At 43.9% G+C, this 16,667-nt stretch overlaps 2 protein-coding genes across 3 annotated transcripts in view; one reads left to right on the forward strand and one right to left on the reverse strand.

Moving 5' to 3' along the window:
* Positions 1 to 340: 340 nt before the first annotated feature.
* TXNDC9 (thioredoxin domain containing 9) lies at positions 341 to 10,476 on the reverse strand. Of its 2 annotated transcripts, none has more exons than XM_082075853.1 (5): positions 10,348 to 10,476; positions 8,446 to 8,662; positions 6,299 to 6,417; positions 4,182 to 4,436; positions 341 to 1,854 (listed from the first exon to the last, which is right to left on the reverse strand). In XM_082075853.1, exons 2-5 carry the CDS (start codon positions 8,632 to 8,634, stop codon positions 1,737 to 1,739), a joined length of 681 nt encoding a protein of 226 aa, XP_081931979.1. In that variant the 5' UTR covers positions 8,635 to 8,662; positions 10,348 to 10,476; the 3' UTR covers positions 341 to 1,736. The 2 variants fall into 2 exon arrangements, with proteins under 2 accessions (XP_081931979.1, XP_081931980.1); XM_082075854.1 differs by lacking the exon at positions 10,348 to 10,476 and adding an exon at positions 9,684 to 9,797.
* A 2,091-nt stretch (positions 10,477 to 12,567) lies between these two features.
* EIF5B (eukaryotic translation initiation factor 5B) overlaps positions 12,568 to 16,667 on the forward strand; it is a 37,766-nt gene continuing 33,666 nt past the window's right edge. The window contains exon 1 of the mRNA XM_082075840.1: positions 12,568 to 12,691. Coding sequence (XP_081931966.1) covers positions 12,657 to 12,691 — 35 coding nt within the window. The 5' untranslated portion in view covers positions 12,568 to 12,656. The remainder of the gene's footprint in view (positions 12,692 to 16,667) is intronic.

Genomic DNA, 16,667 nt, shown 5'->3' on the forward strand with positions numbered 1-16,667 from the left:
AAAAATGCTGTAGGAACACTGGTTTCCTAAATTTTTTTCATCCAGTTGCATGAAATTTAAGAAATAAAAAGAGCATTTTCTAGTGCATTCAGAGAGTTTGTGTATTAAAAAGGAGATCCACTCAAAGCAAGTCTACTTCATGCTTCTAGAATACTAACAGGCAGCTGTGTACATCTTAAACTTATTGCCTTCTCAGAGTGATGCCTTAATGTTAAACAAATGTATGCAGTTTGCTAGAAATCTAGAAAGAGCACAGTCAGCATTCTAATGGACCTTATTCAAAGAAAAAATAACACACAGCACCTAGACCATCTTATTTGAAAGGATGCAAAAGTCAACATTAGAATTAAAATAATTTTATTTCAGTGTACACAAACAGAAATAAAATATAATTCTTTAAACTTACAGAGATGTATTGCTGGGCTGGCCCAATCACAAGTGTTCTCCACTACAAGGCCACAAGACTGCCTAGACCCATTTCACTGCTTTTTGGGCCAATTGGATTCAAAGTACCCCCTCAAAAGGGTCCTTCAGCACACAGCAATTTTTTTTTTAAAAAAACAAAAACTCACCAACTCTTCACCTAGCCAGAAACTTCACATTGCATTCCAAGGAACATCTCCCTTGAAAATTCTGTCCATTACTGAAGAACAGTACACAGTATGCGGCTCTATATCTAAACTTAACAGATCAAGGTTTCTCGCAAATACTTCTCTCTATTCTACTCTCTTGTACAAAGCATCTGCTATAAAATCCACACATTCAAAACCACATAATTATACACACCTGTGAACAAGGCTGTTTTCCATATGCTTGTTCCTATGTGCTATCACCCACTGTATCAGCTTTAACATGCAGCATACATAGATGGTAAAAGGGCATTTCTCTTGACCATCTATTCCATATTTGACAGAAGTTAGACTTTTTACAACTTATAGTGCAATGTAGTTAAGTTATTCAATGTCATGATATGGCACCATAAGATAAGCAATCATTTGTTAAAATGCACAATTCCTTTACTAATAATTTTGTGGTGTTTTACTGATAATATAAGTAATAATAAATTTTAAAAGACAACTGGCAGAGGAACTGATAAGCAAATTTTTTTTTAAAGTGTCTGTCATAAATAAATAAAGAAATAAAGAAAATTAGAAAAAACCTGCAACTGTCAGATTCAAGGAAAACAATTCGTAGTTCTTCACACAACACAGTTAAACTGTGGACTCCTTGCCATGTGATGTGGATGCTATGAGGATTTAAAGATATTTTTCTTCCATAATTTTAACCAGCGACTGCTCTTAGATACAGAGCTCCCCAAGCCACAGGCTGCTTATTGTGGGGAAGCATTGCTATCTAATCACCCTGTTTTTACTCTTCCTTGTGCATCTGCTTTTGGCCACTGAGACTGGATGCTGGGCCAGAGAGACCTTTGGTCTGACTCGGTACAGTCTGTTTTAACAATTACTTCAAAACACTTCATAAACTTATACAAGACAGAGTTCATTATTTGCCATGTTGTTTTGTTAGGACTTAGATTTTTGAATTACAAATGGCTTCCAAAAGAGGAAAAAAACCAATATTTAAGCTTTTTTTTGCTATGACTCAGTTGTATAAAACTGTATAGAAAAATTTGTGTTATGTGCAGATGTAATGAAAAGCAGTAAGCTTCATAAAAAACATTCTTAGAAATGTACCAAGCGTAAACAAAAGATGATTTACAAATACATTTAGCTGTTCTAGTCATCATCAGAATCTGAATCATATTTCTTTCCTCTGATGGTCTTCTTATCCAACTTTGTAAAGGTTGTTCCAAACTTCTTTTGATTTTGAAAAGGTGGGTCCATCAAGTTTCCACTACAGGAAAAGAGAAAAGACATGTTGATTAAAGCTGTATTCCTGCAGACAGTAAGTAGCATCTCTAATTACCTGTTTCTCCAGATAAACACTGTAAGAAAACACAACCCCTACTCCCTAAAGCCACCCTAAGTAGCACTGTGGTGTTGCTAGCATAGCATGTCCTGGGCAAAATGACCTGGATAAGAGTGGAATGTGAGCATAAACAGCACTTGTGAGTGGAGCTCTAGAGAAAAACTGTCTGAAAGGGCTTTGCTGCAAACTGATCATGCTAAAGACAACCATCTGTCAGATTAAACCACGGAATGACAGAGAGACTTTTCAAAACAAATACAGAGCCAGAAGTACAAAAGAAGCTAAGATTTCCAACAGGGACTTCGGAGTAGAAACAGACAAATCAAAACTGGGTTTTGTACTGCCAGAAGTCACCTTGTCCTATCTCTGCCTAGGCCAGACAGAGCAGCTTCCCCATCAGACAGTGCACTCCAGTTAAGGGAGCGTGGAGAGACTTGCACCTCAGCATGTGGGGCCTTTCTCACCAGCGTACTCATGGGCTGTTGGGAACAGCAGGTGCCCCACATAAAGCTGGACCATCCATATGGAGAACCCACATCTCCTACAGTGGGGGTATGCAGAGAGATGAATCCCCTCCCCTTGCACAGAAGAGGGTGTGCATGCTTCCACTCACATGACCTGCTAGGGGTTTGCATTTAAGTGTGAGTGAGTGAGCAATGAAAACCTTCCGGAATTAGCTATAGAAGGCTGTTTAGAAATTTGTAGGCATTAAGATTTTGTAAATACCATTTTTCTGATATTGATACTAGATGCATAGTTCACTGACTGCTAGTTAATTACAGGTCAGTAATAACACATTACTTAAATCCTGATTTTGGCCAAACGATGTGACCTGAACAGTATTTCCCTAAATGCAGTATGTCCTTTCACCATCTGCTATCCCATAGGCTGAGGGAAAAAAAACCTGTTTCTAGGCTCTGAGTAAGACTATCTCCTTTTCAAGACCTCCATAGAGTGGGACATTAAATTCAGAGCATTGTGGAAGTATAACGCTTGTACATAAATGGATGTCTCCTGGAACGGATCTCCCAGGCTGTGTGGATATTGTGGCTCAATTTGCAAAGCCAGGGTACCAAACTCAGGATCTGGCAAAATGAACAAAGAACCAAAAAACTCCATCGCTCCACAAAGAGCCAAAAGCAGAACACACAGTGCCAGCAGAGGCAAGTATGATGTATAGTAGTATTATGTTGTAGCCCAATGTACTAACATTAAGCAAATTCAGTGCAGCTTCATACAACTCCACTGAAAGATTTCTCCCATAAAAGGCTGTTGCTGTCTAAAATATATAACCAAGCTGCCTTACACTCCTCTGCATATTTGCTTGTTACTGAACTGAGAAGTGGGTATTACCACTTCTTTTGAATTACATATTTCCATTTCAATCATTTCATCTGAAGTTCAACAGCTACTAAGCTAAACTGAGCAGTACTTTCTTTGTCTTTAAGATACAACAAGACTTCTTGCCAAATTTTGGCAAGCAGATATTAAATAAGTTCATATAGGAAGTTTAAAATAATATTTAAAAAAAGCCAAACCTATTCCAAGCAAAATTAACTTCAAAAGATAAAGATGATGTTTTAGCCACACTGGAAAGCAAAGCAGAAAGTTCTGGTAAATAATTCTCTTGTAGTTAGGCTACTGCGGTGACAGTTATATTTTCTACTGCCTTCTACCCTGCAGTCTTAAATGTAGAATTTATTATGATTATATTGTACTGCTATACAAAGAATTTATTCACACTTCTGCAACTTATTTTCACTTTCTGTACTGTTCATTGGAAAAAACAAAACAAATAACAAGCAAGCATATTCAGCTATGTAATATGGACTAAGATGCAGCTTAAGGATGAGTTGGTGAGTTTTCTCTGAAATGAATTAAAAATGCTTCAACTTTACCGCATTGCAACTGTGATATCTAAGCATCCATAGCTGATTCAGAAAGGATTACATTAGATGCATGACTCTGAGAGACCATATCAAAGCAGTGTAGCAACTCTATACACCTCATGGCAAGAATTCTCTTTTGTACTGTACAAAAGGACAATGTAATGCTTATGATAATGTCTCAATACTTTACCAAATAGATACTCTCTTCTCTCCCTTGCCCAAGTGCATAATGGGATTAAACTCCTAGGTGTCTTAAGCATACAACATACCAGCCAAAGTTACAAATTTCTACAGATTCTCCTGTCTGCAAGCATGTTCTCCTTGCACTGTATTTGAAAGAACAATCACAAAACAATTAATTACCTGTAATTAATTATGTCTGCACAGCCTAGTCTCCATTCTAAGGTCTCTGTAGTGAAGTCGTCAGTGTTACCAAGATCAGTAAATCCCACAATATAGTCTTGTGTTTTTCCATCTTTTACTAGTGCTAGAGTGGGAAGTACTTTGATGCGCAGTCTCTCACACAAGAAAGGAGATTTTTCAGCATTCAGTTTCAAGAATTTGGTCTCAACATGCTTTTTTGCCAATACAGTCAAATGTTTGTCCATTATTTGGCACCTTTGGAAAAAAAAAATATATATATAAAGTGTTAGAATTAACAAGCTGAAGAACCTGTATTTTACAGAAAGTTTAAAAAGAACAATGAAGAGCCAGTTCTATCACGCTAATTACTCAGACGAGACATTGTAATTAAGAATTTAGTTTCAAGAGAAACTGTGTTTCAAAGGTAGCTGGATTTAATAGCTAGCAGAATAACAATCTGGAGCACCTTTATTGCACAATTACACCATCCATTTCTCTTATTTCTTCCTAATTACTCCCACATACACCTGAAAGCCTCTCTCATTTCTTGAGGACTGCATTTATTGATGAAATTTCCCTCTGACTTCTATTCTTCCTGCTCTAGCTTCACTGCTTGTCAGCTGGAAAAATGTCTCTACAATGAGGGTTTTTCTTTCAGTCACCATCTCCACAACTGAGATGCAGTAACTCACTGTACAGAGAAAAACAATAAGTGATTTGTACAGACTGCTTCAATAGTGCTATAGGCAAGAATATTTCACTTTTCTGTTGTAATGGAATAGGGCTGAGCATACAATTTTTGTTTCTCAGCTACGAGACAGTAACATGAGCTGCTCAAAATACTAGTCTGATGGCAAAGATTCATGGACTTGTCACCTACAATCTCAACTTTTTGGACTGTCTTCTTTTTTGGCTTAGCTGTGCGAACTCTGTGATGTGACTGTCCTTTAACTCAGGAGAGCCGAGTAGACCAATAAGCAGGCATGGGCGAGGATGAAAGCAGCTCGATATCGTTGGTAAATCTGACACACTAGCTTCAAGCTGGTTGTCAGCATAACACATTTTACAAAGAACATTCTCTAAAGTTCCTTCTCCCGTCTGACTCTATAAACTGTATTGCTTCAAGAAACAAGAACCAAACAACCCACACCTGTTCTAAGCTACTTTATTTGTAGAGACAGTCCTTCAAGTTCTCCAAGTAAAAACTAGTCAAATACAACTGCTTCAGATATTTCTGAAACTCCAACATTTAAATAAGAAAAGATAGGATGCAGATACCTCACTGCATAACCCAGTTTTGACCTCTTTCAATTTCTTATATTGAGGCTGTTTTAGTTTACATTTTATAAATTAGAGAGAACATAACACCTCGGGGGAGGGGGGAGAAAACCAGCAAACCAAAACCAGGACAACTGGCTTCTCCTTCAATAAACTACTCTACTTTGCAACAGCGTTTTAACAGAGGATACTGAGACAGACCCAGTGAGGAACAGCCTACAAACCAGAACTCCTGAAATTCTTCCATGGAAGTGGGAGATCTTATTTTAGGTTCCTGTTCTGAGTCAGGACATATTCTCAGATCTAGGTCTCTCACACCCTAAAAAAGTGACATAATCACAAAGGCGCAAAGGGAAAGCAGCTGCAATTGGTATGCACAGATCCCTTCAAAATAAAAGGTTAAATTCTGAAGATATCTAGACAAGTTTTTGTTTATACTTTTATTTTCATTTGCCAGAACTGTCCAGAATACCTCTGTCTGGAATAAAGGTGAAACTTTCGAAATGCTGCACCTGTATGGTCACTATGTTTACAGAGCTGGCTCCCTCAAATAAATCAGTAAGGAAACACAGTACTCTCTCAAATACTGTCAAAGGTGTAATATGTTTATATTCTAATCAGCTATGTAACAGAGTATTAATGGTTGTCAAATCATGTCCAGATTAACTGGAATGGGAAAAAAAAGTCTTGAGAAGGGAGCAAGATTTGGAAAGTGAAGGAATTAGAATACTTCTTAAAATGCCTATTCATGTGTGAGATTTGAAAGAACAAAAGAACATGTCTGGTTTTGTAGACATCTATAAATAAAAGGTTTATTAAGCATAGCTTATTTACTATACCTGAACGTTGTATCTCTATAGAAATGGCAAACCACGTTTTTACTTTCTTTGACTTCCTGGAAAAAGTCTCTCTCACTTGGAATTTCTCTGTATTCTCCATGTCCTTTTGAAAGCCATTCCTTTAGGAAAGCATAAAAGGAAATAATTAGTATGGAGTTTGTTAGTCCTGCACCTGTCATGCAAACTCTACAGATTTTAAGAAAAATAAAAGAGGGACCCTGCAGTAGAAACCCATTTCATACAGTAATAGAAGATGAAAACTGTTAATCTGGGCTACTCTCTCTAAAATGTTTTTGTACAGATTTTTGTATAAAACCAATTTAAGTCATTACATGTAACAAAATGGATTTCTTCAAACTTTTCCCTCTAGGAAAAATCAGGGAGGAAAAAGTCTACTAACTCACCTGCAACAGATGATGTTTATCTTTCAAATATACACTGAAGGTATCTTAATATGAGTCAGGCTTCCAGAAAACACATACCTACCATTAGTAATAAAATGTATGGAGAAACAGAATTTCACAAGCTAAAATTTAGAGGCAACTTCAAAATCCACCTGATTAAGTATGCAAATACAGTTTAGGAAAAGCTTATCTAGATTTTCAACAAACAGATTTAAGAAAAAGCCCAGCTTCTACAACACTGTAAGTTAACTGTAGGTATTAAAACAAGTAGTGGCTAAGCTAAATGATTAGAAGTTATGCAGTATGACAGAACTTGATAAAAAACTTCAGTTTCCAGTGGGGAAAAAAATATCACTGTTCTTGATCTCGCAGTTTTGACTTAGCTGCGTTAAAAAAAAAAGTTTCCAAGCAAACCAAAAATACCCTGTATGCTAAATTAGGATAGAACAAAGAATTTCCTGAACATTTTACGCATTTAAAATGCATAGAAATATGAGCACATGAAGAAGTCATCATGATGCAAATCAAGAACTGACTTAACCTTCAACAGTGGGTACGCACTAATTCCCTCTGTGCAATCCTATTCTAGAATACTGTGGCAGCTTACCTCTTTTGCTGAGTAGTACCCTACTTCAAATTTGCATTTGAAAATGCATGAGAACAGTGACTTAAGATCGACTGACATGAACAAGTTTTCACATGTGAACTACCACATATTCGCATCCAAGAACACACAAGTGTTACGACTTGTGATAAAGGAAAATGCTAGAATCAAATATAAATGGAACTTGTGAAGACACACAAATAGCATGCCACTTTCTCTTATTCTGTGTTTAGAATGCAGCTGCTTTCACTGCCTGTCCTCCAGGACCCCAACCGTGCCATAATATTTTACTGCATTCCCATTTCAAAGCAGGGCATTAGCTTCTATGGGTTCCACCACAGCCAGAGCACCTGCTTTTAACCCAGTCAGCTACCCCAAACCCAGTCTATTTCTTTGTTTAGGTTTGCTTAGATGGCATAATATAAGAAATCTATGGCTTCTCTACTCACAATTAAGGTCTCACACCATATGCTACCAAAATTTTGCTAAGAACTATGTTTAAAGATATATTTTGGGGAACATAAAGACCACAATTACACATGAAGTATCAGGGACTAAAGCAGGATTTCTTTCTTGCAAGAAGAAATGAGCAGTCATACCATACAAAGACAACATTTCATTAGGTTAGAAGGAGTGGGACAAATCATTCCACCCCAGGAGCAAGGAAAAACCCTGTATCATTATTCTACAAAATACCTCAACAGAAGAGCATGCATCACTTACATTCCATAACTAACAATCTCCAGAATTCAGAAGCTTAAAGACCCTAAAGACTTATGATTAGGTTGCCTACAAGGATTATGCTTCCAGATAGCAATGTTCAGTGAATATGGACACACTCAAATCTTTATACAAGACTCTTTATCCTATCCTTATTGTAAAAAAATCAGAGGTTCTTCTCTCCTCCTGTTAAAAACCACAAAGCAGGCACACATGGACAGACACTTGCTTTCCTAGAAAATGTAAAGTCAGTAAGTACAGGGAGGTGTGGAAGAAGAAAACCAAAACCAAACCAAACAAAATAAAACCCAAACACACATAACCCTAAAACACCTAGTTCACATATACAATTTCCCTAGGATTTCCAAAACATCTGTTACACTCTACAAGTCAAGAGTCTATATTACTATAAGAATTACTTGTTTCTGCTGCTGGGACTTTTTTAGTGCCTCAAGCCTCCTCTGTTTAAGGCATTCCAATTCATCTTCATCCATTTGGTCAAGCTTTTGCATTTCAGCATCCAGATGTTCCTCCACAACCTTGGCAGTCTGAAGTATTTCATTTTCCAAAACTTTTTGAAGTATTTCAACAGAGGTATCCGCAGCCATCTTTAACTAGAAAGTGATCTCTTCAGAGCTGTGGAAATAGTGATTCATTGAATTAACATTTATACAAACACTTAATTAAAGGCCTGATCTCTCTTACTTGCAGTTCACACTATAGAGAAACAAAATGCCACACTATTCGAACATAACAAGACATAGTTACTTTTGCAAAGAACACAGATGGCAACAAAGACACCCCTAAATCCTGTTCTCTCAAGCACAAAGCCCGCTGTTGAAAGTGCACAGGAACCTGAAATTACTTGTCAATATAAAGAAGTAAAATTCATCAGTTCCAAAGGAACAGTCATCTTGAGCCATATCCGTGTACCTTTAATAAATACTCTAAAACTAGAAGATGCAATTGGAAAGCTCCAGGCTGCTGGGAAGAGGTGTAAGGTAAGTCTAAGCAACAAGCAGTATATAAGTTTCCAGCACTAGTTTAAATGCCTGATGAATATTAACATATTTAAAACTCTCTCCTCAGCTAAAAGAAAGACAAGGTGCTCAACATCAAACACATTAGGCCAATACACTGCTTCAATTAGTGCAAGAAAACTACTATTGCAAACACCACCCTATGGCAGTCAGTAAAAGGATTTAAAAACCCACAACAACCATCTGCCTTACTGCTGTGTGAAGAAACACAGCTAAAAAAACTTCTGTAAAGTTCCCCCCCATCTAAACACTACAAAAGGCACAAAGTACTATGACTGGGGTGCATGAAGAGCTCAGGCAACATTAATTGATTGTTCTCCCCAATAAACTTACACTACAAAAACCTGCCACTGTAACAAACGATAGCTGAAAAGCAGAGACAGTGCACAGTCACCCTAACCTGATTCTTAACCTGCAGGCCACAAATCTGATATGCTGAGTTTGAGTTCCAGCATACTCTTGGCTGTACTTTTAAACAGTCAAACTACCGGAGCTGCTGTCTTTATAAACACCTTACACATATAGAGGCAAGAAAGCATTTTAAATAGCGATGGGCAAAGTACCAACACCATGGCAGCACTCCAAGTTCAATGCAACATCAGCAGTGCTATACTTACTGCAACAGTCACAGCTCCTCTGATCTGCAGCACCTTGTCTTGAGCCACTCTCCCCGAAGCAGCTAACTATAAAGTCTTGCCATTAGAACTTTCTATTCCCCTTTCTTGTACTTCCAGAAGAAATAAGAGCCTTGTTAGTGCAGACTGGAGAACACTAGGTCTTCAGGAGAAGGAGGAAGCCCTGCTAAGCTGGGACTAAAAGGAGGCTTGTCCTCCAACTAAACACTAAGGAAAACCAACTCCAGCCAGTCTACACGACAGCCTGAGGTCCCCAGAGGGTCCTCGGCCCCCCACGATGCGGAAGCTTGGGTGCCAACAAGCGTTCCCTACGCAACAGTGGGCCCGAGGCCGCCCCGGAGGACTCTCAGCACCGCTGGCTGGGCCAGAGCCTGTCCGCTCTCCCAGGGAGGGGCGCTGGGGACCCGGCCGACACCACCCGCTAGAGCCAGCCCACAGGGGGCCCGAGGGGCGCCGCCGGCTGACGAGACGGGGCGAAGCGGGCCGGCCCCCGCGGGACACCGCGCAGGCGCCACGCGCGGCTGTGACAGACAACGGCCGCCCGCTCACCCACCCAGCTCCTGACGAGCTCTCCGGGGAAAGCCCGACTCTCCCCCGGCCGCACCGTCGCAAGCGGCCGAAGCCCCAACACACAGCCCCCGCTCACCTCTCCGTCACGCCACACCGGGCCGCCCGCACCGCTCCCCGCCGGCCGCGCCGCGCCCCGCCAGCGTCTCGCGAGAGCTTGGGCGGAGCCGGTATCGCGCGCACGCAGAGCCTTCCCCCCGCGACGCGTTTATTGGCCAGGACGGCGGGCGCGTCCCTGAGGGGCGGTCAGGGCCCCGCGCGCACGCGCCGCGCCGGTGCGGGTGTCGTTGCACCTGCGGGCAGTGGCGAGGAGGGCAGGGAGGGAGGGGCTTGGCCGGGGCCGCGCCCCTTTCCGCGTCGCGGCTCCGCCCCGCGGGATCAGCTGCTGCCGGGACGCGCTGTCCAGCCGCCTCCCGTCCGCCTTGGCAACCGCGCTCTTCCCGGCATGCGCAGCGGCTTCCTCCACCTTTCCTTCCCCGCCTCGCCGAACCGCCACGTCCGGGGTGCGGCGCGGCTCGCCCGGCGCGCGGCAGCGGGGCCGCTAGAAGCTGCTGGCTTCCCGCCGCCGCGCCGCTGTGGGCGGGGCTTGGCTGCAAGGGGGCGTATCCCGGGCCCTTCCCTCACCTCAGTGGGCGGTTGTGACGGCAAGCGGCGGGGTCCGCGGCTGCCGCCGCTTTTCTGGGGAGCCCCTTCTCGGCTGAGGCCGGCAGGGAGTCGGGGGGCGTAGCGGCCGGGAGCCGCGGGGCGGGTCTGGGCCCCTCGAGCGATGCCGTGAGGTAAGGGCGGCCCGCGCGGACTCGTTAAGAAGACGGATGCTCGGGGCTCGTCGTCTCTTTGCTCTTCTTGCAAGTGTCAGTAGAAGATCCACAGCTTTAAATCATGGGATATTAAAGTGTGTGTTTTTTTTTTTAAAAAAAAGCAAACAAAAATTCTGCGTTCTTGTCGTTTCCTGGAAACCTGACTCCCCGGTAGTGAAGTGTGCTGATGAGGAAGATGGGGCGGGAAGATAAACTCTGGGACTTGCCTGCAGCCCTCTGGGAGCCTGGGTGGGAGCGGCTGATAAGGAGTGGCAGCTGTGTGAAGGCAGAGAGGAGTGAGAAGTGGGGGTTTTAGGGACTGAAGAGAGGTGGAGGTGATGATCCTGAGATCAGTGCTTGTTCTATCTGCAAAAGGAATTACTGTAATACAATGACAACAACAGAAAATGTGCAGCTCTCAAAGCATATTAAATACTGTTACGTCTGTGATCCCTGAGACCACCATTTTTCCTGCTCCCTCTTGCTTTACTCTTCAGAAACCTGTCTGGGAGGAGACGGGTTTGCAACTGAGAGACCCTCTGCCATAGCATGTGCAGTGTTTGCTGTCTAACTTCTGTGCAGTATTTCTGTGAACTTAGGCTGTCATCTCCTGCTCCCCAGCAGCAGCATTCAGGCTCTCCTATGAGCAAGGGCAGCACCATTTCAGCTCTCGTGCTGCAAGGCTTGCTGGAGGGGAAAGGAAAAGCTGTGCATACTGAGAAACTCTGATGAGGAGGGAGGCAAATATTGTCCTTTTAATGTTGCTGCCTGGCAACCAAACTCGACGCTGGGGAGCCTCGATCCAAAGAGCCAAGTGTGTTCTGCCCTGAGCTATGAGCCCACCCTGCTGCCTCTGACCCACCATTCTGGTGGGAGGCCAGTCACCACAGGGTCAGACAGTGGGGGATAAAGGACCAGGGGCAGCACAGCTTGTGTGTGCAGAGGTAGAACGGTGAGGTGTGCTGGGCAGTGCTCGCTGACGCGCCCCGCACCCCAGTTACAACCTGTTTGCTGTGCTGCTGCCATGCACTAAGAGCTTTCCCCTTAATTTCCCTGTCCCTCACTTTGGCACAGTTGTGCTGTTATCCTACAGCTAAAGGCCTTTCCAAGCTTTTCCTTTGTTTTGGCCATTCGGCCGGTTTTCCTGGCCAAAGGGGCTACGGTTCTGCCAGGAGTTGTGGGCCTCTGGGGAGGCAGGGCTGCTGGGGGGAAACTACAGATTTGGGGCATCACTTAGACACTTTCCAGGGCTGCCCGAGGATCAAACTGATGGGAGCAAAGCCGATTCCAATAAGCTGGTCGCTGGAACTCCCCGAGACCAGCCGTGCTCCCGGCGAGAGGGCCTCCGCCGCTAGCCCGGCCCGTCCCGCGCCGCGCCGGGCAGCGCTGCCCGTTCCCCCTCCGGCCGCTGGGGGGAGCCAGCGTGCGGAAGGCGCTCGCCCGGCCGGCGCCGCGGCCGCCGGCTCCTCGCGGGGCAGGCCGGGACGGCGGGGGCGGGGCGGGCGGTGGGGGCGGCTTTACCATATGCACGGGGCTGCGCGCGGGCGGCCGGGCATCGCTGAGGTGCGGGACGAGCGCTGGGGCCGCCGCCATGGGCAAGAAGCAGAAGAACAAGAGCGAGGACAGGTAGGGCGGCAGCAATCCTCCCTCTCTCTTCACCCCTCTACCCGGCCTGCTGGCGGCGGCGGTGAGCGCCGGTGCTGCGGCGCTGAGTCAGGCCCTGCCCGGGACTCGCGGCCTCGTCGGAGGCGCTGGGCAGGCGGGGCTCGCCAGGCCCTGCCGGGTGGCCGTTGGCCGGGCGGCGTCGCGGCGGGAGGCCCGGCCGTGCCCCTCTCCCGGGGGAGCGGCGCCGGCTGTGCGTGCGGGCCCGGTCGGCGCCGGAGGCTCGAGGGGACGGCGACCGTGGGTGTCCCGCGGGCGGCGGTGCGGAGAGGGAGGCTGGCGGCCGTGGGGGTTGGCGGTGGCTGGAGAAACCTGGTGCGGGAGCGGCTGCGTTGCTGCCGCCGTCTTTGCGCTCGCTTTTAGGTGCTTCGGGGGTTTGTCTGGGAGCAGGGGGTGGCAGACGGCCGATGGTTGTGAGTGCAGGTCTCGACTGTCAGCCAAAACCAGCTATTTGGTTCAATTGCTGTGCCTGCGGTGGGTTTTAGGGTGTTTTTTTTCTTTCTTTTTTTTTTTTTTTTTTTAATATGTGTGACAGTACTATAGATCATGCTATAACTTTATCACTTGTGCATCCTTAGTAAATGCAGATGTTAGGTATTTTAGTGATTGGAGCATAAGAGGATCACTTCTATGGATATGTGCATATCATCTCGGATACTGCCCCATCTGTGAACTTTTTTGTGTGAGAGATTCATATAACAGCACTTACATTAACCACGTGGAATACTGACTGAATAATGTTGGGTGTATATATGCTAGCAGGAGAGGCCATATTGTTACTTGTCACTGTAAAATAATAAATACAAAGATACAGTCAATTTGGGGAGTGTTTTTTAGTAGGTAATACTGACAAGGAGTTAAGTGAAAACTGACATCTTAAGATACGTATGAACTAGAAACTACAATGTTTTCCTTACCTAGACTGCTCATTTTGTATATCCTTTTTGAGTCATTATGTGTTTCTCTTATGAAAGCACTCCCTATGACAGCTACTTCACAAAATACTATTTTCTCTCTAAGTGTTTCTTTACTGCCTATATGTGTATTGCATCAACATGTTGGTGTTAGTGACTTAAGGTTCTTGCCCTTTACCAGCTTAGGGTGTAAACTGTTTTAGTTTCTCTGGTCTTTTCTGGGTAATGAGTATTTTGCTACTGAGGGATTTTGCTCATCTGACTATTTTTCCTTACACCTATGACATATGCTGCTTTGTGGCACCTGTTGTTATCAGCTTGTTTCACAGGTATATCTTGGGAGCAGCTCTGGTGAGGCGATGAGTCAAGTGTGACTTGAGAAAGAAGAGGAAAGGGCTAGATCTTTGTACTCTAAAAGAAAAGAAGGCCTCGTGTTTGTCTTTGTAGCTGGTGTGGTAGGTGCCAGAATTGTGCAGAAGCCTTCAGGTACTGAAGTACTGCTACTCAGGGCCCTTTTAGTGACAGTGGCTGGTGTGCAGGGGATGTTTTGGGATTTTGTGTGTCTACTGGATATCTTGTTCTCTTTGTGTATCTCCATGTGAGTTTCTGTGTGTTTGTAAGTTACAGAACATGGGCCTCTCTTGGGTGCTATGCACAAAATCTCATTTATGTCTGAGAAATGGAAGCATGTCTTAAAAGAGGCCAAAAATTTATTGTTAGAATAATTGAAGTCTTAAGAGCCTAGCTATTGTTAATTTGGATCTAATTGTTACAAAAAAAAAAAAAAAGCAATAATTCAGTTAAAGGAGTTACGCTTACCACCTCACTGCTTCTGAATCCTAAGGTCAGTGGTTTCATCCTGATGCTGGTGAGCTGTTAGCATCAGGTGTCCTTCGTGAGGAGCAATATGATTACTTGTGTTGATAATTTCATCTAGGATCCACTTGAGATCATTTTTATATGCTTGCTAAGGTGCTTATGTGCCTTTGCTTTTTATTGTTTGCATCTCTGTTACATCCAAATATGTAAAAGACACTATATATTAGATACAATTTCTTTCTTGTTTGCTACCCCTAAAAACAGTGTTCTTCAGGCCTGCATTTCTCTTAGCCAACTGCCGGTGAGTTGCGGGGTGTCCGGTGCAGAATCCTGCACAAACCATCTCTTTTTATCCCGTGCCTGCACGCTTCTCCACTGCATCCTGTTGTCTCCACTTCTCAAGGCCTCTGCTACCATACCAGGCCTGTATTTCTCTACACTACATCCTTGTTGGGGAGTTGTGAATATCTCATTCTATACGGAGGGAGTGCTTGTTGCTGCTATCTATATGAAACTATAGTTGCAGCGTACCCTGTTAAACAAAAGCAGAACCAATTAGTCATGGGCACCTGGTCAATTAGAGAAATTGCTGTCACAGCGAAATCAAGTAACAGTTGCAAGCAGGTCAAGAAAAGTTTGGCCAAAATAGGCCTGACAGGCTTTAGTCCTAAGGCCGTGTAAATGCAGTACGGAGCTTATGGTCTGATACTAATATTGGCAGCACTGTGTTACAGGGCTGTGTGGTTGTATGGCAATAGGAGGGATGATGCGGAAGAAGAATTCAACCGATATGTGTTTGAGAAGGACAGGATGGTGAGACTGGGTGTATTTTGTAGCGGGGAGTTTGAGGGGATGGGAGTGAGGATGGACCTGGAAGGCCAGTAACATTTTGGAATAGTCTCTGTGTGCAGAGCTACCCTCATAATCTGGTAGTGTTGGTTCTAGCTGACACCCATGTGAATGTCAGGCTTCCTCAAGGCAGAGGCTGCATCACGTATTTGCACCTGTAGCTTGAAGGTGGGATTCAACATCCCCCATCAGTCTCCCTTCCATTCCCCATAGAGTGAGAGATGAATAGCGCTGTGTAATCAAAGGCTTTCAGCAGGTTTTGTCTCCTGCACCTTCAGTTCTGTGCTATGCAGTGTTATTTGCTTCCTCCTCTTTTTCCTCTCTCCCTTCCTAACAATTATGTTACAGATACAATCCATTACATCTCTTTTGGCTGCAGCTCCCAAAGCATGTGGCAGCTCATGGGCATAACTTGCAGTGTGGAGGAAGCATGTGGGAAGATGCAGGTGGTATGTCTGCGTTGTGAATATTGGTTTGAGAATTGATGTGACAGGAGGAGATTTTCTGTTTGTCTTCCGACATACTGAGACAACTTACGGAAGGTACAAGTCATCTTTACTATTTTCTCCCCTCACCCCCATAGCTTTGACTTCTGTTGTGTAGTCTTCTCCCTCGTTTGTGCTGCGTACGGTAGAGGTCCCACTGATGAGCATTGATATATGACTGGGAAGCATGAGGGTGAGGATGAATCTCGTCATGGGAACAGGGCATAAGTACGTAGGGACAGGACCCTGAGTGACATGATAGCTGTGGTGAGCAGGGAAAGAACGGGAATGCAGGACTGTTGCCTGTTATGAGTACAGATTGCTGCCTGAACAGATACACCTACAGGTCTGTTTCTACTATATCAGCACCCTTGAAACTCTGGCTCCTTCTGCTTGATTGCTGTGTGTCTGTCAATGAAGAACGTGTTTATCTAGAATGGTCAGGATATGGTCATTGTGGGAAAAACACAGCATGCTGTGTTAGAGATACTTTGTAAAGGTGGAGAATGTCTTGGGTCATAAATAGCTTCTAAGTCATATGGAAGCTGCTTTAATGATTTCCTTTTTTGGAATTTTTATGGTTGTTTTGATCACTTATTTTCAGATGAAACTTCATAGCAAATATTTCAATAAAAATTAGGTATCTGAATTTCCAGACTTCCCTAATGGAAGAGTAGGTGTTCAGATGTGTAGACTAGCTCCTTCTGGGAGTGATGTGTTGTGCTTTGGTTCTTAAGTAGAACTGTAATGGCAGAAGGTATGTCAAGGTTCTACCCTGCTGTCTTTGTTAATTTAGTATGTTTTTTTTTTTTTAAATGTGTTGGAAGAAAGGCTGTTGTAAACTACAGAACTGTAATTTGAATTCAGGCCTCA

The sequence above is a fragment of the Streptopelia decaocto genome (genome assembly GCF_964273445.1).
Source record: "Streptopelia decaocto genome assembly, chromosome: 1".
In the NCBI taxonomy this organism is placed as follows: Eukaryota; Metazoa; Chordata; class Aves; order Columbiformes; family Columbidae; genus Streptopelia; species Streptopelia decaocto.

Excerpts from the sequence above, each read along its gene's own strand:
- TXNDC9 (XM_082075853.1), bottom strand. The coding sequence starts at position 8,634 with ATGGCTGCGGATACCTCTGTTGAAATACTTCAAAAAGTTTTGGAAAAT. Across the intron at positions 4,437-6,298 it reads TATAGAGATACAACGTTCAG|GTGCCAAATAATGGACAAAC; the intron begins GTATAGTAAATA and ends TTTTTTCCAAAG. Across the intron at positions 1,855-4,181 it reads GCAGACATAATTAATTACAG|TGGAAACTTGATGGACCCAC; the intron begins GTAATTAATTGT and ends CTTTTCCTGTAG.